The 27153-nt window shown below is 41.6% G+C and overlaps 1 protein-coding gene across 3 annotated transcripts in view; it reads right to left on the bottom strand.

Annotated features, from left to right (window-relative positions):
• mgat5 (alpha-1,6-mannosylglycoprotein 6-beta-N-acetylglucosaminyltransferase) overlaps window positions 1-27153 on the bottom strand; it is a 120858-nt gene that overhangs the window by 82096 nt on the left and 11609 nt on the right. For all 3 annotated transcript variants that reach the window (XM_055638616.1, XM_055638615.1, XM_055638618.1), the window contains 2 exons: window positions 14496-14666; window positions 7422-7498 (listed from right to left, as the gene is read on the bottom strand). In XM_055638616.1, coding sequence (XP_055494591.1) covers window positions 7422-7498; window positions 14496-14666 — 248 coding nt within the window. The remainder of the gene's footprint in view (window positions 1-7421; window positions 7499-14495; window positions 14667-27153) is intronic.

The following is a 27153-nucleotide window of genomic DNA, read 5'->3' as shown; positions in this document are numbered from 1 at the left end:
ATCAGGCACAAGAAAGGAACTTCAATGCACAGCACCAAAAATAGCTTGGTAGCACCATCACAAGTTCTGAAAATCAGTTGCTTGATTGGGCTTGCGACAGAGCCATCGCTTTGTCCAATCTGATGCTCTTCTACCCCAGAGTCATCAACGTCTTCCATCTTGGAATAAGCCAGAAACTATGGTGGAGGAGGAAGCTGCGGCAGAGAGGGGAGCAAACAAAGTGACGACAACAAGAAGAGAGGGGAGGAAGCCCAACGGTGATCAAGCGTGCGTGGCCGGTCAGTGGTGCGGCCTGAAGAAAGCACTGTCAGCCAGGGGCTACACAGTGAACAACAGTCATGTCAATTTGATGGTGCAGCAGCTAGTGAAGGGGTTGCTGGTGAACCTGGTGATAATCACACAGCTGCCTTTTAGAGAAAGGCATAAAGAAGTTACCAGCTCCTGAAATAGATTGATCCTGTGGGAAGATGAAAAGGAGTCATAGCTTGCTCCTAAAACAATTAATCTCTACAGAAATGTCAGGAGAGATAGGAAGTCTGCTGAACACAGATGGTCACAGGTGGAATACTACTTGGATTAGGCATTACTGATTAACAATGAAATTGACAAGATAATAAGACTTAAATAGGCAATGGTGAATTAATAGATGGAATTAAGAAACTGACAAGCATTTGGGGAGGAGTCTGTCACCTCTCTAATAGCAGCTGTGAAGGCGTATAATTAATACTTGAAGAAATTAGCATGTAGCAAAGACAGGATGATTTTATTGAGGGAATTTAATACTTGTATAGTCAAAATACTAAAGGTCATCAAAAGTTAAGTGTTTTATTGCTACGTACAGGAACGAAACAATGAAATTCTTACTTGCAGCAGCAGCTCAATAGTTTTGTACACACTATTCAATAGATAATATAATAAGGAAAACAAAAGCTCAATAAATAAAAAGCCCCAACATTAGGCTTTTTATTTTTGCACTAAGTCAGGACGAGGGAACAGGAGGTATGAAAAGGTTCAGAACAAATCAGAGCGGACACCAATGACCAAGGATACCCTGGGCCTCCACCACCGTCACAGCGAGGCCACACGCAAATTGGAGGAACAGCACCTCAAATTTTGCTTCGTCAACTTTCAACCCAGCTGTATGAATATTGATTTCTCTAATTTCAAGTAACCCCTGCATTCCCTCCCTCGTCATCCCTCCTCCACCACCCAAGTCGGCTGGCAGTGCTTTCTTCAGGCCGCACCAATGACTTGGTCACCGTTTTACTGTTTGCATCCATACATCCCTTGATTAATTGTTGGCTGGGGATAACTTGATAACAATGTGGACTCCACCTTTCCAATCATCGGTGCCGGCTCTGATTTGTTCTGAACCATCTCATATCTCTAGTCCCCCCCCCCAAAATCAGTCTGAAAAAGGGTTTTGACCGAAAACATCCGCTTCCTTTTCTCCAGAGATGCTGCCTAACCCGCTGAATTAGTCCAGCATTTTATGTCTATTTTCAGTGTAAACCAGCATCTGCAGTTCCTTCCGACACCAAAAGCCCAAAGTTCCTAGTGCAATTCAAGAAAGTTTGCAGTTCAGTCGGAGTTTCTAGTGTTCAAAAGCCTGACGGTCGTTGGAAAGATGTTGTTCCTGAATCTGGATGCTACACGTGTGGGTTTAAACTAAATAATGGGGGGGAGGGATTGACAAATTGGGAGTATAAAGATGGAGTTAAAGGGGAAGTGAGTACAGGAAAAATTACAAAAGATTCTCAAATTACTGGGAAGGAAAGCTCGAGAAGGGACTAAGGTCAGGGTCGATCGCGAGCGGTGCGAGGGGGAAATGAATTCGGAAGTCAAAGTGGTGTATATGAATGCGCGAAGTATAAGAAATAAAGTGGACGAGCTTGAGGCTCAGTTAGAAATTGGCAAGTATGATGTTCTGGGAATTACAGAGACATGGCTGCAAGAGGGCTAGGGCTGGGAACTGAATATTCAAGGGTATACCTCCTATTGAAATGACAGACAGGTGGGCAGAGGGGGTGGGGTTGCTCTGTTGGTGAGGAATGAAATTCAGTCCCTTGCAAGGGGTGACATTGAAACAGGAGATGTGTAGTCAGTATGGATAGAACAAAGGAATTGTAAGGGCAAAAATACCCTAATGGGACTTCTCTCCAGGTCCCCAAACAGTAGCCTGGACATAGGGCGCGTTGAATAGGAGTTAAAATTGGCATGTAGCAAAAGTAATGCTGTGGTTGTTATGGGAGATTTCAACATGCAGGTAGACTGGGAAAATCAGGTTGGTACTGGACCCCAAAAAAGGGACTTTGTAGAGTGCCTTCATGATGGATTCTTTGAACAGCTTGTATTGGAGCCTACCAGGGAGAAAGCAATTCTGGATTTAGTGTAATGCAATGAACTGGATTTGATAATGGACCTCGAAGTTAATGAGCCATTAGAGGTAGTGACCATAACATGGCCAGGTTTAATCTACAATTGGAGAGGGAGAAGGGTAGATCAGAGGTGTCAGTGTTACAGTTGAATAAAGGGGACTATGGGGCCATGAGGGAGGAGCTGGTTAAACTTGACTGGAAAGATACACTAGCAGGGATGACAGTGGAACAAAAATGGCAGTTATTTCTTGGAATAATACAGAAGGTGCAGGATCAGTTCATTCCTAGGAGGAAGAAAGATTCCAAGGGGAGTAAGAGGCGCCCATGGGACGTCAGGGACAGTATAAAAATTAAAGTGAAGAAGTACAACGTAGCAAAGATGAGCGGGAAGCAAGAGGATTGGGTAATGTTTAAAGAACAACAGAAGATAACTAAAAAGACAATACATAAGATAAAAGCTTCTTTAGGTATGTGAAGAGGAAAAAAATAGTTAAGAGCAAAGTAGGACCCTTGAAGACCGAAAAAGGTGAATTTATTATGGGGAACAAGGAAATGGCAGATGAGATGAACAGGTACTTTGGATTTGTCTTCACTAAGGAGGACACAAACAATCTTCCTGATATAGTAGTGGCCAGAGGATCTGGGGTGATGGAGGAACTGAAGGAAATCCACATTAGGCAGGAAATGTTGTTGGATAGACTGATGGGACTGAAGGCTGATAAATCCCCAGGCCCTGATGGTCTGCATCCCAGGGTACTTAAGGAAGTGGCTCTAGAAATCTTGGATACATTGGTGATAATTTTCCAATGTTCTATAGACTCAGGATCATCTAATGTTATCCCACTTTTTAAGTAATGCGGGAGAGAGAAAACAGTGAATTATAGACCACTTAGCCTGACATCGGTAGTGGGGAAGATGCTGGAGTCAATTATAAAAGATGAAATAGCGGCACATTTGTATCGCAGAAACAGGATCGGTCCAAGTCAGCATGGATTTACGAAGGGGAAATCATGCTTGACTAATTTTCTGGAATTCTTTGAAGATGAAACTAGGAAAATGGACAAGTGGATGTAGTGTACCTGGACTTTCAGAAAGCATTTGATAAGGTCCCACATAGGAGATTAGTGGGCAAAATTAGGGCACATGATATTGGAGGTAGAGTGCTGACTTGGATAGAAAATTGGTTGGCAGACAGGAAACAAAGAGTAGGGATTAACGGGTCCCTTTCAGAATAGCAGGCAGTAACTAGTGGGGTACCGCAAGGCTCAGTGCTGTGACCGCAGTTATTTACAATATACATTAATGATTTGGATGAAGGGATTCAAAGTAATATTAAAAAATTTGCAGATGACACAAAGCTGGGTGGGAGTGTGAACTGTGAGGAGGATGTTATGAGAATGCAGGGTGACTTGGACAGGTTGGGGGAGTTGGCAGAAGCATGGCAGATGCAGTTTAATGTGGATAAATGTGAGGTTATCCACTTTGATAGCAAAAACGGAAGGCAGATTACTATCTAAGTGGCGTCAAGTTGGGAAACGGGGAAGTACAACGGGATCTGGGGGTCCTTGTTCATCAGTCTATGAAAGTAAGCATGCAGGTACAGCAGGCAGTGAAGAAAGCGAATGGCATGTTGGCCTTTATAACAAGAGGTGTCAAATATAGGACCAAAGATGTCCTTCTGCAGTTGCACAGAGCCCTAGTGAGACCACACCTGGAGTATTGTGTGCAGTTTTGGTCCCCTATTTTGAGGACATTCTTGCTATTGAGGGAGTGCATCGTAGGTTTACAAGGTTAATTCCTGGGATGGCGGGACTGTCATATGCTGAGAGAATGGAGCTGCTGGGCTTGTACACTCTGGAGTTTAGAAGGATGAGAGGAGATCTCACTGAAACATAAGATTGTTAAGGGTTTGGACATGCTAGAGGCAGGAAACATGTTCCCAATGTTGGGGGAGTCCAGAACCAGGGGCCACAGTTTAAGAATAAAGAGTAAGCCATTTAGAACGGAGACGAGGAAACACTTTTTCTCACAGAGAGTTGCGAGTCTGTGGAATTCTCTGCCTCAGAGGGCGGTGGAGTCAGGTTCTCTGGATGCTTTCCAGGGAGAGTTAGATTGGGCTCTTAAAAATAGCGGATTCAGGGGATATGGGAAGAAGGCAGGAACGGGGTACTGATTGGGGATGATCAGCCATGATCACATTAAATGGCCGTACTGGCTCGAAGGGCCTACTCCTGCACCAATGTCCATTGTCTAAAAGGCATGCTCAGGTCAGGTGATTCAAGATTGGCCACTCAAGAATTTACCATTTTATTTCAGTTTTGAAAAACTCCTTTGTTGCTTTAGCAGTATGTTTAGGATCATTGTAGAATGAATCGCCGGCCAATGAGTTTTGAGGCATTTGTTTGAACTTGAGCTGAAAGGATGTGTCTATACACTTCAGAATTCATTATGCTACTACCATCAGCAGTTGTATCATCAAAGAAGAGAAAAGTAGGCCAGTACCTTTAGCAGCCATACATGCCCAGGCCATAACACTCCCACCACCGTGTTTCACAGATGAGGTGGTATGTTTTGGATCTTGGGCAGTTCCTTCTCTCCTCCATATTTGCTCTTGCCATCACTCTGATGTGTTAATCTTCGTCTCATTTGTGCACAAGACCTTTTTTCAGAACTGTGGTTGCTCGTTTAAGTATTTCTTGGCAAACTGTAACCTGGCCATGCTATTTTTGCGGCTAACCAGTAGTTTGCATCTTGCAGCGTAGCCTCTGTGTTTCTGCTCATGAAGTCTTCTGTGGTTAGTGGTCATTGACACATCCACACCTGACTCCTGAAGAGTGCTTCTGATCTGTCGGACAGGTGTTTGGGTATTTATCTTTATTATAGAGAGGATTCCTCTATCATCAGCTATGGAGGTCTTCCGTGGCCTTTGCGATTAGTAAGCTCACCAGTGGCATCTTTCTTCTTAATGATGTTCTAAACAGTTGATTTTGGTAAGCCTAAGGTTTGGCTGATGTCGCTAACAGTTTTATTCTTGTTTCCCAGTCTCATAATGGCTTATTTGACTTTCATTGGCACAACTTTGGTCCTCATGTTGATAAACACCAATAAAAGTTTCCAAAGGCGATGGAAAGACTGGAGGAAAGACTCGGTGCTGAGAGCTCTCTTGAACCGGCATTAAGGAGGCAATTAAACACAACTGAACAATTACAAACGCTTGTGAAGCCATGTGTTCCAAACATTATGGCGCCCTGAAATGGGGGGACTATGTATAAGCACAGCCATCGCATTATTCCACCGCTCATTCGTTCCTACAATGCAACCCGTCCCACCAATGCAATATTGCACCACTCACACATAGCCCCCAACTGCACAGGCACGGCTCATTTCCCCTCATTCCTCCTCTTCACCCTCCCTCTTCTTTCCCCTCTCCAACCCTCCCTCACCTCTCCGTTTCCCCTACCCCCAGTCACCCCCTCCCTCCCTAGCCCCCACCTGTCCCTCTATCCCCCGCTTCCCCTATTCCCCCCACCCCCCCCCCCACTGCCCTCCTCTCCCTCTTTTCCCCTCCACAGGTCATTCATTGTTAGCTGTGGTTTAGATCCAGTTGACGTGACGATTGGACCGTGGGGGGGGGGGGGGGTGTGTGTGGGGGTGTGTGTGTGTGTGTGTGTGTGTGTGTGTGTGTGTGTGTGTGTGTGTGTGTGTGTGTGTGTGTGTGTGTGTGTGTGTGTGTGTGTGTGTGTGTGTGTGTGTGTGTGTGTGTGTGTGTGTGTGTGTGTGTGTGTGTGTGTGTGTGTGTGTCTGTGTGTGTGTCTGTGTGTGTGTGTCTGTGTGTGTGTCTGTCTGTCTGTCTGTGATTGACTGTGTGTCTGACTGTGTCTGCGTCTGCCTGACTGTGTCTGTTGGTACACAAAAAGGCTGGAGAAGCTCAGCGGGTGTAGCAGCATCTATGGAGCGAAGGAAATAGGCAACGTTTCGGGCCGAAACCTTTCTTCAGACTAAATGTTGCCTATTTCCTTTGCTCCATAGATGCTGCTGCACCCGCTGAGTTTCTCCAGCATTTTTGTGTACCTTCGATTTTCCAGCACCTGCAGTTCCTTCTTAAACACATGACTGTGTCTGTCGGTCGGTGTCTATCTGTCTCTGTGTGTGTGTGTGTCTGTCTCTGTCTGTCTGTCTCGGTCTGTCTCTGTCTGTCTGTCTGTCTCTCTCTGTCTGTCTGTCTGTCGGTGCGCGTGTGTGTCTCTGTGCGTGTGTGCACAGGCATGAGACAGAAACTGAAAAAAAGAGGATGAGATATAGGGGTCCAGAGGCAGCGTCCACTTTATGCAGATTTTTTTTGATAATTGTACCTCGAAATGACAATTTTCTTGCCTGTGTACCCTTAAATGGTCGCCGGGGGCTCCAACACCAAGACCCGTAGCGCGGCCTTGCATCGCCTGGTGCGGCTTTAATGGCCGCGGAACTTACTTACCATCGCCCGCCGGGGGCTTTGACTCTGACATCGGGAGGAGAATGAGAAGTGCAGGGGAGAGATAAGACTTGGCCTTCCATCACAGTGAGGAGGAGATTCACTGTGATGGGATGTTTGTGTAAATTGTGTTGTATCTTGTTTCTTTTTCTTGTGTGTATGACTGCAGAAACCAAATTTTGTTTGAACCTCATTCAAATGACACCAAATAAATTGATTCATTGTATCATTTCTGCCGGTGGGACAGGAAGGGGCATAGCCATCCCGGCCGTGGCATTGACTGACAGGGGAAGAGACCAATCTGCGTGGCGCTGACTGAAGGAATCTGCGCAAGCATGTTTTTAAAGATTTGTAAACCTCAATAACTTTTACAAAACACCACCGAACAGAATAAAACTTGCACACGCAGCACATGAGAACAGTGAGTAACCTGGCGAAAAATCGAAGCGCTATCGCGTACCGTTTTTTATGCAAATAGAAAAACCGCGCAAACCGGAAGAGCACAAGATCAGAATTTTAGTTATGCATAGATAAAGAAATTAATAGAACAATATCGCACAAATTAAGGTTACCTTCAATTTGCTCTCGCAATGAGGGAAGCCATCCATAGGAGGCAATTCACACTGCTCCTGCGCACCATTAATTAAATCTGCAGAGACAGAAGAAGAATGTTCAATTGAAAGTAATAGGAGAGAGTTGGGTAGAGGATTTACAGATCATGTAGCTGTTCTTTTTACACTGCTTTCCATCCTTAAAATGTTATGACAAGAATGTGCTCAACCAAACTAACAACAGTCTACATTTAAATATAACATTATCAGTCTTTAAATATACGTCACAGAACCATTTTCTTGTTTTCCTAAACTCAGGCACGGAAATCGCTATAAAAACATGGGGGGTACACAATTTCTTGGCGGCCACGTGCGTGTGCACACACACACACACGCAAGTGCACTCAGGCGAGGCTTCGGCTGTGGGCCCTGTGGACGATAACATCGGGAGCTGACCTGGTTGGTGACCGACTCCGAACTCCAACAACAGCAGCTTCGTTCGCCACGAATCGTGGGGCTTGAATCGAGCTGTTCGCGGGGCCTTTCATGGGCCGGTGGGGGCTTCATCAGGAGCCTCGATCGCCTCAATCCTGCAGTTTGATTTTAAGCCGCGCCGGGCGCTGGCCCCGCGAACAGGCAGATTCAGCCCTTAGAAAGCACCTGCTAAAGTCCGGATTACAAAACATGGGGGGGGATTATCCCCCACCTCTCAAAGCATTGGGGGGGGGGGGGTGCACCCCCCCCCCCCCCCCCGCCGCCCAGGATTTCCGCCCATGCTTAACCGATGGACTTAAAGCCTAAACACAAAAGTGTGATAACATTTTCTCCAATGTCAAGTAGAGGAAAGGTTAATATCTAAAGCTTTAAGCATGAATGGAGAAAGGTTAAATGTTCATCAATAGAGAAGAGACAAATCAACTTTATAAGAACTAGCTTTTTGTAGAGGAAGTGGAATCAGATTGCTGCAGTCTTTTGTAAAAGTTGCTCAACCTCTTTGGAGGTGCAGATTGTTAATTAAGGATGGAATAGGGAACAACTTAAGTCGTCCCATTTATCTGACCATTGAATGAATGTTCTTGCAGTCTTGGGCAAGGGGAAGTCAACTTGTTAATTTTCTTCGAAGATAGACATTAAATGCTGGAGTAACTCAGCGGGGACAGGCAGCATCTCTGGAGAGAAGGAATGGATGACGTTTTGGGTCGAGACCCTTCTTCAGACTGATTTTTTAAACTTTCTTTCTTCCTTTATGCCGACAGCAATTATTAACCATACCAATGATGGTATAAGTCAATTATCTTAGTGTTGGTATTCCCACAAGTCAAAGTAGTGGCAAGAAGGTAGAGCATGGACTCTTAGATAATTTTAGATAGTTTGCGAGATCAATATATTGATGCAATGAACAGTTTATATATATTATGCAAAAGGATAATTAAATCTCATTGTTGTAAAGAGACCTCTACAGAATAGTTTACAATGTGATAGAATGTTGTATTATTCAGAAGCCAAGTAGTTTGATCTAAAACTAGGAATGCAAAATAAATTATGAAGGTGTGCACAGTTGGCTGTGATTTGCATAGACAATTGTCGTAGTCGGCAGGATCTGACGAAAAAAAAGGAAACGTTTGGTAAAAAGAAATCAAACGGTCCAGAAGAGTACTGCATTCCGAGGTATACAATACAAATGGATTTGGGTCTCTGCCAAAATATCCTGGCAGCTCATGGGACGCTGGTCAACTGGTCAGACAAGACCGATCCCAACATGTTAAATTTGGTTACCAACTCGTTTTGGTTCTGCAGGATAGTGCATTTCCTCGATAAAAGGGAGTCAATAGGGGGCTTTCTGGTTCCTAGCCACCATAATTAAGAACCAACATGAGACCATGAAAACAGAAGAGACAAGAATAATTGAATTGGAACAAAAAGTAGAACAATTAAATCAACGGCGCATAACTATGGCCGAATCCGTGCGCTGGGTTCAAACTTGAGCCCAAGAAATGGAGGATGAAAATGTAGATGTGGCCTGTGTTAATTAAGGTGAAACAAGACACGGCTCGGAGGTCCAATTGAATTCCGGACACGGTCAAGGTTTGTGCCTTGGGAAAAAGGGGAGAAGACCCGGAAATGTGAGATGGGGACATATGGTGCGATGACCGACAGGAAATCCTAGTTAATGGTCCGGTAATTTCCCCGGCCCCATGCACACCACTTGTCCCATTGGCCCCCTATTCAGATAAAAGAGAAGTGAAGCAGGCCCAGCCGACCCGCAAGACGACCCTGGTCGAAAACATGAGAAATGGGGAGGAAGAGGGGGGTACTTTGGCAACCACCGTCACTACCCGTGATCTTCCAAATAAAGCACAAGAAGAATTGGGGGACCAGATCTGCCAAAGGACATGCAAATCCTTAGCATCTGGTTATTAAGGATGTGGGATACGCGAGGAGGGGGGGGGGGGAAGAGAAGGCCTATGGAGCAAATAATATGATGCATTCAGACAGGAACAGAGTGTCATTCATGGCAGCGTGAGAAAGTTCCACTCTTTGTTGGATTGGGACCTGAAGACTAGAGAGCAGTGATCCACGATGGAGGGGAGCAGTTTCTTAGACAGTGGGCCCTCATCAGCGGTATCTGTAATGGGCAGCTTGGATTTCCCGAGGAGCGAGCGCGAACTCCCACTATGGTAGGATTCCTAGTGAAAACAGTGGCCCCCCACTTGAAGGGAACACTCTGCTTCTTCTTCTTCTTCTTCCGTGTGGCGTCCAGCCTAAAGTTGTTGGACAACTTGTTCTATTTGATCTTCCATTTGTGCACGTCGAGTTGATTGCATTAGTCGAAACAGGACGGAACACGTGAAGGTTGCAATCTACTGCCCCAATACATCTGCTCATTTTGGGACTGACCGTGGGCAAATCTGTGGGGGAGGTCCCAGTTCTCCTAGAGGGGCTAGAACACACGACAGGACCTCACAGTAGCTGGGTGCGTAAGATTGAACATGGTAGAAGCAGGGACTGGTGGACATTCCATCTTAGCCATAATGAGATTTTTTTGGCTTTGTTGAGGGACAGGGTCCCCAAGAAGGTGGATGGGATACCTACTCCCGCCCTCTATGTTTTGTGGAAAGATCAGTCAGAGGAGGACTAGCGAGTTGAGGAAGAAAGGAACAAACATCACCTGGAAAGAGGAATGGGGGTCTTCTCTCGACCGTTTCCCCCAGATACCCTACAGACGGTCGGTCGCGATACCCATGGGGTCACATCACCCGGTGGGGGAGGTGAGGGACAGAGACCCCCTCTCCTGCTTCTATACGGGTGTGGCCAGGTTCCCTGGCAGATGTACTCGACAGGCCTTTCTCAGCCGGGAGGCCAGAGGCCATACATACCCATTGCAGTACAATGGGGTGGAGGAAAATGTACAGCACTAGTTGGCCCTAGTAGACACCGGGAAGGAACACACAATAGTCCAAGGAGATCCCGGGAAGATACATAGCCTGAGGATGCTGGTGGAGAGACCAGGGGTGCCCTCACATATGCCCAATAAACTACCCTTCGGGTGTCGATTGGAAGCAGGCAACCTGTAACCATTTTGATGCTCGTTACCCCCTCCTCCGGGTCCATATTGGGAAAGAACGTGTTGCAAGGCCTCTCCCCTTTTTATGCATCTAGGAAATGGGCCGAAGCACGAGGGGTGGCACTAACACACGATGCAGCGAAAACGGCAGTTACTAACTGCAAGGTTTGCCAACACATAACGCCCCGGGGATGCCCAATAGGCTCATGGGGTCAAATTAGGCATGGTACCGAGGCCGGCCAAATTTGGCAGGTTGATTATATCGGGCCACTCCCACAACATTCAGGAGTATTGATGGCGCACTCCTGCAGCCAAGCAGATCAGGACAGCACAGTAAAAGGATTGCAGCAACTACGGGTGCTGTCTGTATGGAGTTTATACGTTCTCCCCGTGACCATGTGGGTTTTTTCCCAGATCTTCTGTTTCCTCCCACACTCCAAAGGTCACCTGCAGATCCTTCTTGCACAGGTATATTGGTTAATTGGCTTGGTGTATGTGTAAATTATCCCTAGTGTGTGTAGGAAAGCGTTAATGTGTGGGGTGATCGCTGGTCAGCGCTGACTCGGTGGGCCGAAGAGCCCATTTTTGCGTTGTATCTCTAAACTAAGACACCTCCAGGGGTGGTTGGGAGTCCTGCAGCAAGCCGCGATCAATCTGAACTCTCGGCCATTAAGCCATGGAGGATTACCTATGTCGCAGCACTTGGCAGTGTTGGACCCACCGAAGACCGAGGAAGTGGGATTGGTGGAGCAAGAATCAGGAAAGGTCTGGGTACAGGTTTCCTAAAATTATGCTTGTGGCGCGCAGACCAGGTAATACGAGATGGGTAGCGTTGCCGGGGGAACAGCAGGTGGTATGCTTTTTGTTTTATTGTTTTTATTTTATTAGAAGTTAATACAGTACAAAACAGTACAGTGGAACCTAATTTTAGGTGCCAACTATGTCATACCGTAATCCATTCTATGTACAACCTCTAGTTTTATGTTTTGAGAAGGAAGCAAGCAAGACAAGAAAACAATAGAAAGGGGAAAAAGAGGAAAAATAGATGGTAGAGAATAGAAAAACGTGTATATATAAAAGTGTGTATATATATATAAAAAAAGAAAAAGTGGAAAGTAGAAATAGGAGAGAAGGCCCCTTAAAAGAGAAATTTTCAAATCTTGATTCGGAGATGTAGATCTATCCACGGCATGAACTGAAATCAGCAATCTTTACGGTACCACTGCATCACATGATTCCAAAAAGTCGATGAAAGGAGACCAACTCCTTAAGAATTGGTCATATTTATCTATTAGTCGGAGTCTCATTTCTTCAAGGCGTGCTATGTCCATCATATTCCTAATCCACATTTTAACAGTTGGTATGGTTGCATTTTTCCAAAATTTAAGTATCAATTTCCATAATTAAAAAAAACGTTTTGGTCTTTATTTAAATTGATATCTTCTACTATTATTCCAAATATAATCCATTCCGTTTTAGGTTCTATTCTGGACTTGAAAAGCTTTGTAAATATATCAAATATATCGCTCCAAAATGTATTCAACTTTGTACATCCTACAAATGAATGTGTTATATTAGCGTTTTGAAACAAACATTTATCGCATCTGGGAGAAATGTTTGGATAAAATTTATTCAACCTCGTTTTTCAAATAATATAGTCTATGTAATAATTTGAATTGAATTAAATTATGTCTTGCATTGATAGAACAATTATGTGTGTTCATCAGATACTTTTCCCATCTATCCTTCGAGATCTTTATCATTAGCTCATGTTCCCAATCTTCTCTTAGTGCTTCTGTTGAGGGTAATTCTCTATTTAATATATTATTATAAAAGTATGATATTAGTTTTTGTGAATCAGCCTTAATATTCATTGCTTCTTCTAAAGGGTCTAAAAATATAGTTTGAAATCTATGTGTATATTTCTTCATAAAGTCACATATCTGTATATATTTAAAATATTGATTATCCTTCAGTTTAAATTTTAATTTTAAATGTTGAAATAACAGTTTGCCCAATTCATACATATCCCCTACTTTCCTAATCCCCAGTCTATCCCATTGTTGATATGCTTTGTCGATGAGAGATGGTTTGAATGCGGGGTTGTTCAATAGTGGGGTTAGTACTGATATAGATTATTTAATTTCAAGGATACTTTTATTTGTTTCCAAATTCTTATTGTATTGTGAATAATTGGGTTCTTCTTATATATTATACTATTCAATTTTATCGGTGAGAGCAAGATCGTTCCCATATCGTGCGGATAACACTCCTCTTTCTCCATTCTTATCCACTCCAACTGCTGAGTGGTACTATCCAACCAGTACATTATGTTCTTAATATGCACTGCCCAGTAGTAATACATAAAGTTAGGTAATGATGCTAGGTGGTATGCTTAAACACCCAGAGGCTAACTAAAAGAGAGTGAATGTGCCTTTTTCCCCCATTACAAGGCAACAACTGATCTGATATGCTGAAGGCCCGGCACCATATGACAGTGGAATACCCAGACCCAGTCTAGTCAGGCTCTAGTCGATAAACAAGTCTATCAGGCATCTCTGGACCACCTTGTTGCCTATGTGCTCCAGAGACATGTTTATTGCCAAGGAGATGCTGTGATTGACAGCAAGCAAACTGCAGTGTATCAAAGCTGTCTAGGTGGCTGGGATGTGCAGCACTTCATGATGGTGAACGTCAGGGCCAGTCCACTTCTGGCCAAAATAGTAACTTGAGGAAGAATAGTAAGTAAAGAAAGACTTACAAAATTGCCAAAAAGTGGTCAACCTGAAAACAGGAAGCATTTTGGAACTTAACTAAGGAGGACTAAGAAATTGAAAAAGGGAAGATTATATATCCATGTAAATAGGCGAGAAATAAAAATAGGAATATGGGTATGCAAGAAGAAAAAAACAAAACAATGGAAAATGTGGGCTGCAAAGCAGAGGCAAGAACATTTCGAACGAAGGGCCGAATGGCCTACTCCTGCACCTAATTTCTATGTTTCTATTTGAGGAAAAAGGAAATGATAGATAAAAGCGATTTGATGGACAACTTCACGAAAGACGAAAACCTGCCAGAAATATCAGAGAACTGTGGTATGGCAAGAACAAGGAACTGAAAATAAACATGAAGCTACTGGTCCATTAGCTTAAAATTAGTGACAGGAAAAAAGTGCTAGCATTTTTAATGTGCATTATAGTAACGGGATATCCAGAAAATTAGATTGATCATGGACTTATGAAAGGAAAATCATGTTTGACTAATCTGGATTGACCAATGAAGTGAGAAAGAACATGGTAGGTGTTGTCCATTTTAGAGTGCAGAACTTTTTTTTTAAAAACTGGCTTTAAAGGTAAATGTTGATGTTGAAAATGATTCAGTGTAGGTGTTGCAAAAGGATCAAAGGGAATTGATGTGAATACAAGTAAAATAAGTTGAATCACCACCATGAAATGGGAAAGACAGGAACCTGGCCTAGACATGATAGACTGAAGACCCACTTCTGTTTCATGAGAAAATTATATGCTTACCTGCTACATTAACTTTCTCTACAGTCCCAGAGCTGGGGATCACTGTAGCAGTAGCATTTGTAGAGTTTATTCCTGTCCCATTTGAAATAATCAAGTTGTCTACTTTAGACTCCAATTTTCCAAGTCGCTGCAAAATGTTGTCAAGAAGAACAGCTAATGTCTTCTTCAAATCTGGAAAATTTAATTATAGTAACATCATTAACGGTTATAGAACTTAACACACTTATAATTTCTTTATCATTAAAGCTTTTAATAATTATTTGTACACAGGCTCTGTGCACAGCATTGTTTTTTTGAAAATGCGAAATTTAATTTCAAACACAAAGCACGCCATTATTTTAAGATTTTCTCCATTGATAAAATGGCTCATATTATGCGGCAGGGTGCAAGCATGGAACTTTATGTTTATCATGGAAAAAAAAAAACACTTTCTAAAGCCTGTGGAAATAACTATTTTTTCAATATGTTGTTAGTGGAGAATTCCTAGCTCGTGTCAGCTGTAATCTCAGTAAACTGGCTCAGCAGCTAGTCATAGTAGGCTATCAACACGCGTCCACCCTATCAATCTGACTTGTCACCCACAGGTTGTGTCCAGACATATCAGCTCAGATGTAGAAAGTTACACTAGCAGACCAATAGGAGCATACCAATGGGAGCTGCGCAACAATGCAGTTTTCCCTCAGCCATAACCAAGCTTCAACCAGTATACCCAATATTGGAATGCTTTAAATGTTATTTGCAGGAAAAGATTGGGAATAGAGTCTCACCTCTTTTAACCTAGTGTTTAAATAAAATGCATCCATAAGGTTTTTCTAAATTCTGTGATATTACAGATTTTAAAACTGGGTTTTATGATGGGCTTCTTCAAGTCCAGGACATACCCACTTGCTCATAGCTGCAATTGAACTGAAGTGTGGTTACAAACATCACAATTCCGCTCAGTAAAGAATTCTCACAAACAGGAAATGGGCGTTTAAACATCATAAAATGTGTTAATAAAGTGTGGGCGGCACGGTAGAGCTACTGCCTTAGAGCGCCAGAGACCCGGGCTCGATTCTGACAACGGGTGCTGACTATACGAAGTTTGTATGTGTCGCCCCCCCCCCCACCCCCCACAGGGATATTTGGTTTCCTCCCACACTCCAAAGACGTACACGTTTGTAGGTTAATTAGCTTGGTACAAATGTAAATTGTCCAGAGTGTGTGCAGGATTGTGTTAGCGTGTGGGGATCGCTGGTCGTTGCGGACTCGGTGGGCCGAAGGGCCTGTATCTGTAAACTAAACGACCAAGAGCGCACATATCTTAAGATGTTGAAATAATATTTTAAAATGCCTTACATTATAGGCAAAAATAAAGTGCTGGAGCAACTCAGTGGGTCGGGCAGCATCCATGAGGGGAATGGATAGGGAATATTTTGGGTTTACATATCAGTGCCAAAAATAAGCACGTGGATATGCAGCAATTGAGTGATATGGATCATGTGCAGACAAAGGAGATTAGTTTAATTTGGCATCATGTTCAGCATTAAAATTGTGGGTTGAAAGGCCTGTACTTATGTAAATACATTTCCATTACGCTTTGAATATATAAATTAAAAGCAGAAGTAGGCCATTGAAGCCCACGGCCCTGCTCTGCTATTCAATAAGGTCACATTTGATCCGATCACAACCCCAATTCCACATTCCCATAAGACTACAATAATCGTTAAGTCCTTTGTTTACAAATATTCAAAAACTCTCAAAGAGCAGTGGAAGCAGAGTTCCAAAGACTCATGACCCTTCCGGAGAAAATATCTTTCTGCATCCATCTTAAATCGTTAACCCATTAACTTTAAACAATGACCGTTATCCTCTGCTACAAGAGGGGCTTTCTTTTGGCATACACTCTGTCAAGACCTCCAAGAATCTTGCACATTTCAGTCAAGTTCACATATTTCTAAACGTTAGTGACACAAGTCAACATTTAAAAAAGAAAATCAATGTAATCCAGTAAAATATTATAGAGAAAAATTTAGGACCAGATAATTTGTTAGGCAGTAATGATATCTCAGAAAATCAATTATATTTCACGACAGTACCCAATTAAAATAAAATTACATGATATGTTATGAAAATCTTTCATTTACATATCGATTCGTGACTTATTTTACATTTGCAGTTGAAAGCAAGGGAAATTGATGGGAAATTCAGTATTTCAGCCATTACACAACTTATGCTTCAAAATATGGAAGTCACTATCAGTTGCACATAACAATATCTTGCTTTCATATTACTACTGCAAAACCTCACCCAATAAGAAACAAATGTTCCGTTTCTCTGATATCACCCAAAGAGAACTGCATTTTACATTGATCTCAACATAAAGAATTCCAAGTCAATACCCGTTTAGGATTAAAATATTTTGCTTTGGGTAGCAATGTTACAAAAATTTGAGATTTAAAAAATCAAGTCTGCAATTTATCCCATCAGATAAAGCATAACAATAAGTTTAATTTGACACCAAATTCACTTTCATATCTCAAGTATTAAAAAAGTTGTGACCATTTTCATACTCGGAAATTAGCATCTTGTTCCCTGTTGATTTTCAATGGACATTACAAAAAAGCTGTGATCATGGACAGTCAACAGGCCATTTCTTAAGGAAAGATTAACATTTTTATTAAGTGTCCAAAGATTATTCACAAATAATTCATATAACATGATTTTTATATCTAATTTACATTAATTTATAGGCCAAATGGAAGGAATTTAGTGTTCAATTGCTGTAAATATGCCCATTTGGCTTTCTAGGGGTTCATGTGGAACGCGCCGGTTTAGAATGTTGACAGTGCACTAGATTAGTGCCCTCAAATGCCGAGAAAAATACTGCAGGATATAAAAAGCCCAAAATGAGCTATTCGTTATAGATAATTTGATATATAGGGTTATATATATGGCCCATTTAATGTAAAAATAAGGTACATACCTTTAATTGTTTGCTCTATAAAACCCTGGGGCTGCGAATGGTTGCGAGATGAAACAGTAATTTTAAATCTATTAGAACTATATTATCGAGGCCTATAAAACTAATAATACCTTTTGCGACCGGGTCTTGCAGCGATTTTTCGTTAATGATTTACTAGGCTGAACATGTGCGATTAGTACAGCCTAGTAAAAATCGCGTTTTAAACCCGCCCCCTCCAAACAGCGCCAAAATCGCCGACCTGGCTGAGGGCAGATTCCCAATGGCGATTCAGGTAGGTTTTGTAACATACCTACTTTGGGTGAAAGAAATATGGGCACGTGGGTTAGTATATTTTCAGTCATTATCCAACAAACGTTTTGGTTCAACAATATCCTTTGGAAATATTAACTAAAAGGGAACTGCAGAGTGTGATTAAAACAAAAACGTAATCTAACAAAGAGTATCCATCACCTGCGAAGAACTCAATTAAAAATTAACCAATTTAAAAATACGACAGGACATTTTGCTAATTATATTGGTAAGTAGAGCTAGAGCAGCTTCAAGCTGTGCCTACCAGGGAAAAGGCAATTCTGCATTTAGTATTGTGTAACTAACCAGATTTGATTAAGGAGCATGATTAAGAAAGAACCTCTAGGAGGTAGTGACCATAAATAATATGATAAAATTCAATATGCAGTTTGAGACGGAGAAGATGAAATCAGATGGGTTGGTACTACTGGTGAGTAAAGGTCGATAAAACAATAACACTCAATCAAACTAAAAGTAAAAATTGTGGAAACCGAAGAAAAGAGCAGACTCAAAGTTAAGTCTGCTTTCCATATCGCGGCAACCTACATGAACACCAAAGACAAATAGTGACGACAATCACTTGCAGCAAGAATTTGAATGGATTATATAATTTAACTGTACAACGATTGGTGGATGGTCTCTTAGAGATTGTCTGCAAAGGCAACTGTTAATCATTTTGCTAGCTTTCCTCTTTGGTACAATCATAATATTGTAGTGTGATATCAGAAATGGGTGTTGTAAAATATGTTGTATAATTACAAATGGGATTGCGTCAGTTGCTGGATATCAATGAGGGAATTGCAATAGGAATGAAGTTAGAAGCATCATGGTAGCCAGCAATTAATGACTTAAATTGGTACGTGCTGAGTGGCATGTCTCGCAGCACGAAATCACCATTTATTTATTTGTTTTTATTAGGGGCAATTTTCGAGAGATAATACATTCGGCATCTAAAATTATACAATTATTGTACAACTTCATTTTTATCCTTATAACCTAAACCATGAAAATGAAAAAAGAAAAGACAAAGAAAACAAGAAAAAAAAAGAATAGAAAGTGAAAAGATAGATCAAAAAGAACAAAAGAAAGTCCCCTAAACTACCAAGGTAGTGGCGGATATAGAAATAAGAAAAAAGAAAAAGAAATGTGGAGATATACCTTGCCCCTCGCCCGCCCCCACCGCCCACCTCACCCAACCCAGCATCGGATTTAAATTTGTGTTGCGCCATGCTATTGTTGTAAGAATTTGGTAAAGGGTGTCCATGTCTGAAGAAATTCATCCGTTTTTTCCGCTAAGACAAGCCTAATGTTTTCCAAATCTAGTGTCTCGGACATGTTTGTGATCCACATCTTCACTGTAGGGACTGTTGTCTGTTTACAAAATTTAAGTATTAATTTTTTTGCCGTTATCAGGCCATAGTTAAGGAAACGTCGTTGAAATATCGTTAGCTCAGAACAGGCCTCTGACATACCTAGTGTGATCAATTTTATGGCGGGATCCAATTTAGTTTTAAGTATTTTGGAAAAGATATGAAAAATTCCCCTCCAGAAGTTTTGTAATTTTGTACAGGAAAAAAAATAATGGGTTATGGTTGCTTCTTGGAAGAGACATTTATCACAAATAGGAGAGACATTTGGGAAGATCTTGTTCAATTTAGACTTTGAATAATAAAGTCTATGTAGTATTTTAAATTGTATTAGTGAATGCCTAACATTAAGAGAACAGTAATGTTTATATAGAAGACTTTCCTCCCAACTATCCTTTGAAATAGTTAAACCCAATTCGTCTTCCCAAGCTCGCCTAATTATTAACTTATTTGAATCCGCCTTTCTGTTCATGCATTCATCTAGTATATCTGGACCCATGGAATGACAATCTTGCGTGTGTATTTTCACAGTCTCGTATTTGAAGATATCTGAAGTAGTGACTACCTTTCAAATAATATTTCAACTGTAATTCTTGAAACAAGAGGAAGGTCCCCATCTCATAAAGGTCTCCCAGCTTTTTAATTCCTAAGCTTTCCCATTGTACAAGCGCCTTGTCTAAAGTAGATGGTTTAAACGAGGGATTATTGGCAATTGGTAAGAGGAAAGATACATTTCTCAATTTAAGGGTCGATTTTAACTGTTTCCAGATTCATAAGGTGCTATGGATTATCGGATTTTTCTCATACGTTGATTTCTTCAGATGTATTGGATAGAGAAGAATCGCGCCTATATTGAAAGGCGAACAATCTTCCCTCTCCATTTTTAACCAGTTTACTTGTTGGCATGTATCGTCCATCCAATAGATTACATTTTAATATTAGTTGCCCAGTAATAGAGAAGAAAATTAGGGAGAGCCAATTTACTGATTTCTTTAGGTTTGCATAATTGTGGATTGTGAATTATGTGAGTTTTATAATCCCAGATAAAGTTTGTAATCACAGCCGAGTTTAAAAAAAAAAAAAAAAAAAGGTTTTTAGGGAGGAAAATCGGTATTGATTGAAATAGGTACAGGAGTTGTGAAAGGAAAATCATCTTTATGGCATTTACTCTACCATTAAGGGAAATCGGAAGTGTTTTCCAAAATTGAATAAGGGCATTTAATTTGGCGATTAATGGTGGAGAATTTGCTTGAAATAAGGAAGGATATTTTCTAGTCACGTAGACTCGAAGATATTAGAATTACTACAGAAAAATTTAAAAGGGAAATTTTAGGAGGTGTGAAGAGTCTTGAGGTTTTATCGGCATCATTTCACGTTTGCTCCAGTTTATTCTATACCCCGAGAAGGGGCTGAATTGTTCTATGAGATTTAGTATATTTGGGATACCGACTAGAGAGTTGGTAATATATAATAGAACATCGTCTGCACATAACGAAATCTTATTATTAGTATATTTAGTATTATAGCCATGAATGCTCGGATGTACTCTTATATTCAGCTAAGGGTTCTATAGCAAGGGCAAATAACATTGGTGATAATGCACACCCTTGTCTATTGCCACTGGATAATTGAAATTTAGGTGAGAGAGTTTGATTAGTCAGTATTGGTTGTCGGGTTGTTATATAACAAATTTATCCATGAAATAAAATTTTCCCCTAGTTGGAATTTTTGCAATACTGTGAAGAGATATTCCCATTCTACTTTGTCAAATGCTTTCTGCATCTAAGGAAATAATTGATAAGTCTTCGTTAATCGTTCTGTGTGAGTACATTATATTAAACGAGCGTCTCTGGTTATTGAACGAATGTCCCTTGGATATAAACCCAGTTTGATCAGAGTGTATTCATTTACTAACGTACTTACTTAGTCTTCTTGCCAGGGTTTTAGCTAATATTTTCTGATCTGTATTTAAAAGAGCTATTGCTCTATATGATCCTGGCTCTTCAAGATCTTTATCTTTTTTGGGTATCAGTGCAATAGTTCATTCGGCTAAAGTTTATGGTAACGTCTGTTCTTTAAATGCGTGTATATAAAGGGCTTGTAAGAGGAGAAATTAATTCATAATTTTTTTAATAAAATTTGTTACTGAACCCATCTGGGCCTGGCATTTTACCATTATTCAGTGATTTAATAGTCTCTTCAATATCTTTTACTATAATCTGCGCTCCCAATGCTTCACATTCCGCCGCGTTGAGTGACGGAAGTTTGCAATTGTCAAGGAAGTTTTTAATCTTTATAGTTTCTACTGAAGTTTTAGATGTGTATAAATTTTGATATAATTGTAAAAATCTTTCATTGATATCTTTAGGGAGTGTAACCAGCTCACCTTTTTCGGATCTAATTTTTTGAATGGTGTGATCTTTTTCCACATTTCTCAGCTGACATGCTAGGGGTTTGTGTGGTTTGTCACCAAATTCAAAGTTTTTTTGCTTAGTATATTGAAATAACTAATGACTGTCGCAGAAAGAATTTGATTTAACTTGAATTTTAATACTGCTATCTTATTTTGTTTGTCAATAGTGGGATCGGTAGCATTTTCTAAATCAAGCTGTCTAATCTGTTCTTCTAATTCCGATTGTTCAGACCTGTTTATTTTGATACGCTTGATGTGAGATAATAGAACCTCTGATAAAGGCCTTAAAAGATTCTCATAATAAAGAGGCTAAAATACCAGGTGTCATTTGTCTCATAAATTGTTCTATCTGGTGCTTCACATATTCACAGCAACCTAGATCGGTTAACATTTGAGGATTAAATCTCCAGAACGTTTTTTTATTATGCATTCTTAATTTTAAGGAGATTGTTAATGGACAATGATTAGAAATAATATTATTATGATATTTGGGATTTATTGTGAAAGGGATTAATTTTGTGTCCACCAGAAAATAATCAATAATTGTATACGTTTTGTAAATGGCTGAATAAAAAGAATATTATCTTCCGGATGGATTAGCAATCCTCCATACATAATCCTCGATTATGTTTTTTTTTTTTAACGTTTAGAAGTTTGCTGGATTTTGATTTTGTATAATATCTCCTTTGCTGTGAGGATTTATCCAGATATTGGTCCAGTACACAAATGAAGCCCCCCCCCCCCCCCCAATCCCCCCTAAAGAAACAGATTTTTTTTAAAGGAACACAGCTACTAATATTCTTACAATCGAAAAGTGCAACTAAGTTTTCATATCCCCTTCAAGGCCAACCAATGAATGGAATTTACACAAATTCCCAACAATTAATTTGTCTTCAGCGTATGACTAGCTTTGTGGGAAGGAATGATTGAATTATAATAAGGGATTAAGTAGTAATGGGACTAGTCAAAAAAATCTGCATTTGAACATCATTCAAAGAAGAAGTCAGAACATGGCCACAGGGAGCTACCGCAGCACTACAAGACTGTTTCGAAACCACACAGTGGGCCATTTTCAGAGAGGCAGCAACAGATGACAGTGGCATCAACCTCCAAGAACACACAGAATCCGTCATCGGATACATCAATAAATGCATACAATTGATGATGTAACGGTGGTCAAAACCGTCAGGAGGCGTGCCAATCAGAAACCTTGGCTAACTGGGGAAGTGTGTTCCCTACTGAGAATCCGGAATGCTGCATTTAAATCTGGGGACAACGCAGCATACAAACTAGCAAGGAGTAACCTATCCCGGCGGATCAGGGAAGCAAAAAGGCTGTATGGAAAAAAACTTAATAGCCACTTCGCAAACGACAAAGACACACGTCACTTGTGGCAGGGATTTCATACCATCACTGACTACAAGCCCCCCCCCGCTGCGGATATGCCAAAACGACCCCTCTCTACCAGATGAACTGAACAAGTTCTACGCACGGTTTGAGGTAAAAAACAGCACCCAGACACGTGCAGTACTGCATCTCCCAGTGACCAGTCGCTCAGGCTGCCCACAGCCGGAGTTAAAAAGGCCTTTGCCAGCATCAATCCACGCAAAGCTGCAGGGCCGGACAACATTCCTGGATGCGTTTTAAGAGACTGTGCCGAGCAACTGAAAGATGTCTTCACAGACATTTTTAACATCTCACTCAGCCAGGCAGTAGTGCCCAACTGTCTTAAGAGTGCCACCATCGTCCCTGTCCTGAAGAAACCAAACCCAGCCTGCCATAATGACTTTCGACCAGTGGCTCTAACATCCATAGTAATGAAGTGTTTTGAGCGACTGGTTATGCAGCATATCAAAAATAGTCTACCTGCCAACCTAGACCCACTGCAGTTCGCCTAGAGCCAACCGATCCACAGAGGACGCAGTATCAACAACACTGAACCTCGTACTGTCACACCTTGATCGGAAAAATACCTATGCCAGGATCCTCTTCATAGACTTCAGCTCTGCTTTTAACACAATCATTCCGCAGCAGCTGGTGGAGAAGTTGGAGTTATTGGGGGCTGATGCTGGCACATGTAACTGGGTCCTGAACTTTCTATCGCAACGGCAGCAGACAGTCAGGGTGGGCAGTAGGACATCAAAAACCATAGCCGTGAGCACTGGCTCGCCCCAAGGCTGTGATCTAAGCCCCCTGCTGTTTAGTCTGCTTACACATGACTGTACTGCTAGACTCAACAATAACTTCATCAACAAGTTCGTTGATGACACAACAGTGGTGGGTCTCATCAGTGACAATGATGAGTCGGCGTACAGGATGGAGGTGGAGCTGCTCACAGGATGGTGCAAATCCCACAACCTCATTCTCAACATGGGAAAAACTAAGGAGATGGTGTTTGACTTCAGGAGGGCAGGAAAACAACACCATACACCTCTGCACATCGATGGAGCTGATGTGGAAAGGGTCAGCAGCGCGGAGTTCCTAGGACTCCACCTGTCAGATGACCTGACGTCCACGACCAACACCACAGCACTGGTCAAGAGAGCCCAGCAGCGACTACACCCTCTCCGAAGACTACAGAAAGCAGGTCTCCCCACTACACACCTGCGAACTTTTTATAGGGGGACAATCGAGAGCACATTAACCTACAGCATCACTTCCTGGTTCGGGAGCTGCAAAGCGTATGGACGGCACCAACTAGACAGGATTGTGAAGACCGCCAGCAGGATTATTGGTGCTCCACTACCTTTCCTGCTGGACATATACAGGAAGAGATGTATCAGCAGACTCATCTCCATCATCAAAGACCCCTACCACCCATCGCATCACATTCTCCATCCTGCCATCTGGGAAGAGGTACAGGAGCATTAGCTGCAAAACCAGCAGGATGCCCTCAGCTTCTTCCCACAGGCTATAAGACTGATAAACGGACTTTGCCTCCCCTGCCAAAGTATCCCGCACCAACCACCAACCTGGACACACTGCAGCAGAGCCACTGTGGTGCCGTTGCCGATCGGAATGCCTGTTAATGTTTAGTAGAGAGTAGAGTGTTTAATTTGTTCATGATGATATAGTGTATTGAGCGGAAGTTATTTCAGGTGTCATTTCAAATTTTTACTGTATATCAGAAAGTGGACAGCTAGTAAGAGGCAAACATTTTTTGGTTTCCTCTCTGGGCCGCAGCCCTCGAGTACTCAGGAAACCATTACACACTTAAAGATATAGTCTGACTGGAGGCGTCCCCTGCTGTGTGTGATAACTCGCAAATTTTTTGTTGTACAGTTCGCTATGCAAGCTTAATCCCACCATCTGCTTATGCCCCACTTGTTCCATGCACGGCGATTTGATCATTTTAATCCGCGAGTTCTCTCCTTTTTGACGAGTTTGTTGGTCTCAAAAGCCCTCATACTCGAATGATGCTGGTCGGCTGTTTAAGAGGTGTTGCCCACTGTAGGACCATCTGTTATCGCTTTGTAATAGCAGTCTCCTTCATGCTCGAGAGTTTTTAAACATCAGTAGTACAACCCTGATTAAGAAACCTGCTCTTGACCCTGCAGTTCTTGGGAATTTCAGGCCTATCTCCAAACTGCCTTTTTTATCAAAAGTCTAGGTCGTAACATGGCCTTTTGAAAAACATGACGTTTTGGAGGTTTCCGTCCGGTTTTAAGTCCCGGCAAAACAGAATCGGCCCCTTGAGGGTTTTTTTTTGGCTATGATCATGACTGTGTTGTCCTCGTGCTTTTAGATTTGTCAGCTGCTTTGATTTTTTGGAGCAGTGGGTGGGTATCAGGGGCATAGCACTGGCAGGTCGTACTTTGAAAAAAAATTGATATTTTGTTTACTCGTAGGGTTAGTCGTAGTAGGTCAGCATGTTAGTCGTAGGTAACTCGAGGGTTCAGGTCGTAGTTGTAGATAGTCTTCATCCTAGTCCTCTGGGAGGACGAAAGGTCAGTTCTTGGCCCTCTCTTTTCACTCTCCACTATTCGGAAGTCCAACTTTCCCTGATGACAGATTTAGGCGGTAAAGCTACACTTGAAGCTGAGTCTTCAACAAAAGGCCGAAGGACTGAACTTTTTGCATAATGATCAAAGACAGAGGTCTTCAACTCTGACTTTTTTCTTTGTCTGCAAATCTCTCCTAAATCACGCCAATTAGGTCGCCCAGCTTAGATTTGACTGTCAGGTACAGGCCCTTGTTAAATCTGCTCTTTTCCATCTGACAGCTCAAAATAAATCTACTGTCAAAAGCACTTCACGGTAATCCATCCTTACCACCCGGCTGAGGCCTGCAATGCACCAAGTTCACTGCCAAACAGAATGCAGTATAGGCACACGAAAGCATGATCATGTTTCTCACCTTTTGGCAAGGCTGCCTATTCAGTATGGATTCGTTTTTAAAATTATTTTATTTAATGAAGTGAAATCTGAGCTTCTTCACCCTTATTCGGTCAGATGATCAGCTGCTTTAAGCGGAAGCTCAGAGGGGACCGTCAAAATTTCCCAGATAGAAAAGGTGTCTTGTAATAAAAATGTAATTTATGCGCCTCGTGTTAGTTGTATGTTCTGTTTTTTTATTTTTTCTGTGCACTGGAGGAAGCCACCAAGGATACATTTAATTAAAATAGCTTAAAATATTGCAACTATAAGGCCACAAAAATTACCATTCCTCACGTACTTGAATATATACACAATGTTGAAAGCACCCACAGCAGCAAAAACAAATAAACAAATTAAATTTTATTTCCACTGTATACTGAATGGACAGGTTGAAGATTTTTTTGTTTTCAAATTATGCGATACTCAGGAGGCAGGGATATACTGGACTTGATATTCAATAAGCAAATTTGCAACAGTTGTGCCCCAGGAAGGAACGAGTTTGCCCTCAGCATGCGACACGAGGTGGTGGTTTAAATGCTGAGAGTAGTTCTCGTGTAAACACAAAATGTTGAGCCCGAGTTAAAAAATAAATAAAAAAAATGGATATTTTGTTTACAGGCAGTCGTATCTCCATGTTAGTCGAAGGGAGGGTAGTGTAGATAGTCTTCATCATAGTCGAAGGGAGGACGAAAGGTCGTCTTCACTCTCCACTATTCGGTGTCCAACTTTCCCGAAGATAGGCGGTAGCTAGTTGAAGCTGGTCTTCAACAAAGTCGAAGGAGGTCTTCTGCATAGTCAAAGGAGGTCTTCAACATGACTTTTTTTTCCCAAACTCTCCTAAACTCGCCAATTAGGTCGCCCAAGTGGGACAGCCCCTTTACTGCTCTCACACATCAAAATAAATCTACTGTCAAACATTCACACATCCTTACCAACTGAGGCCTCAATGACCAATTCACTGCCAAAAGAGGTATAGACTACATTATTCACATGCAAGATATTAATGCTAAACCCAAATGAATGAAATGGTAACTTTTGTCAAATTTCCCAGATAGAAAACTTGTAATAAAAACTGGAGGAAGCCACCAAGGATACATTTAATTAAAATAGCTTAAAATATTGCAACTATAAGGCCACAAAAATTACCATTCCTCACGTACTTGAATATATACACAATGTTGAAAGCACCCAAGCAAAAAAACAAACAAACAAAACCACAGCAGGAAGATATTCAAATTTGATCATAGGC

Source organism: Leucoraja erinacea, chromosome 7 (assembly GCF_028641065.1).
Source record: "Leucoraja erinacea ecotype New England chromosome 7, Leri_hhj_1, whole genome shotgun sequence".
In the NCBI taxonomy this organism is placed as follows: Eukaryota; Metazoa; Chordata; class Chondrichthyes; order Rajiformes; family Rajidae; genus Leucoraja; species Leucoraja erinaceus.
This window is presented reverse-complemented; position numbering and strand designations above follow the sequence as displayed.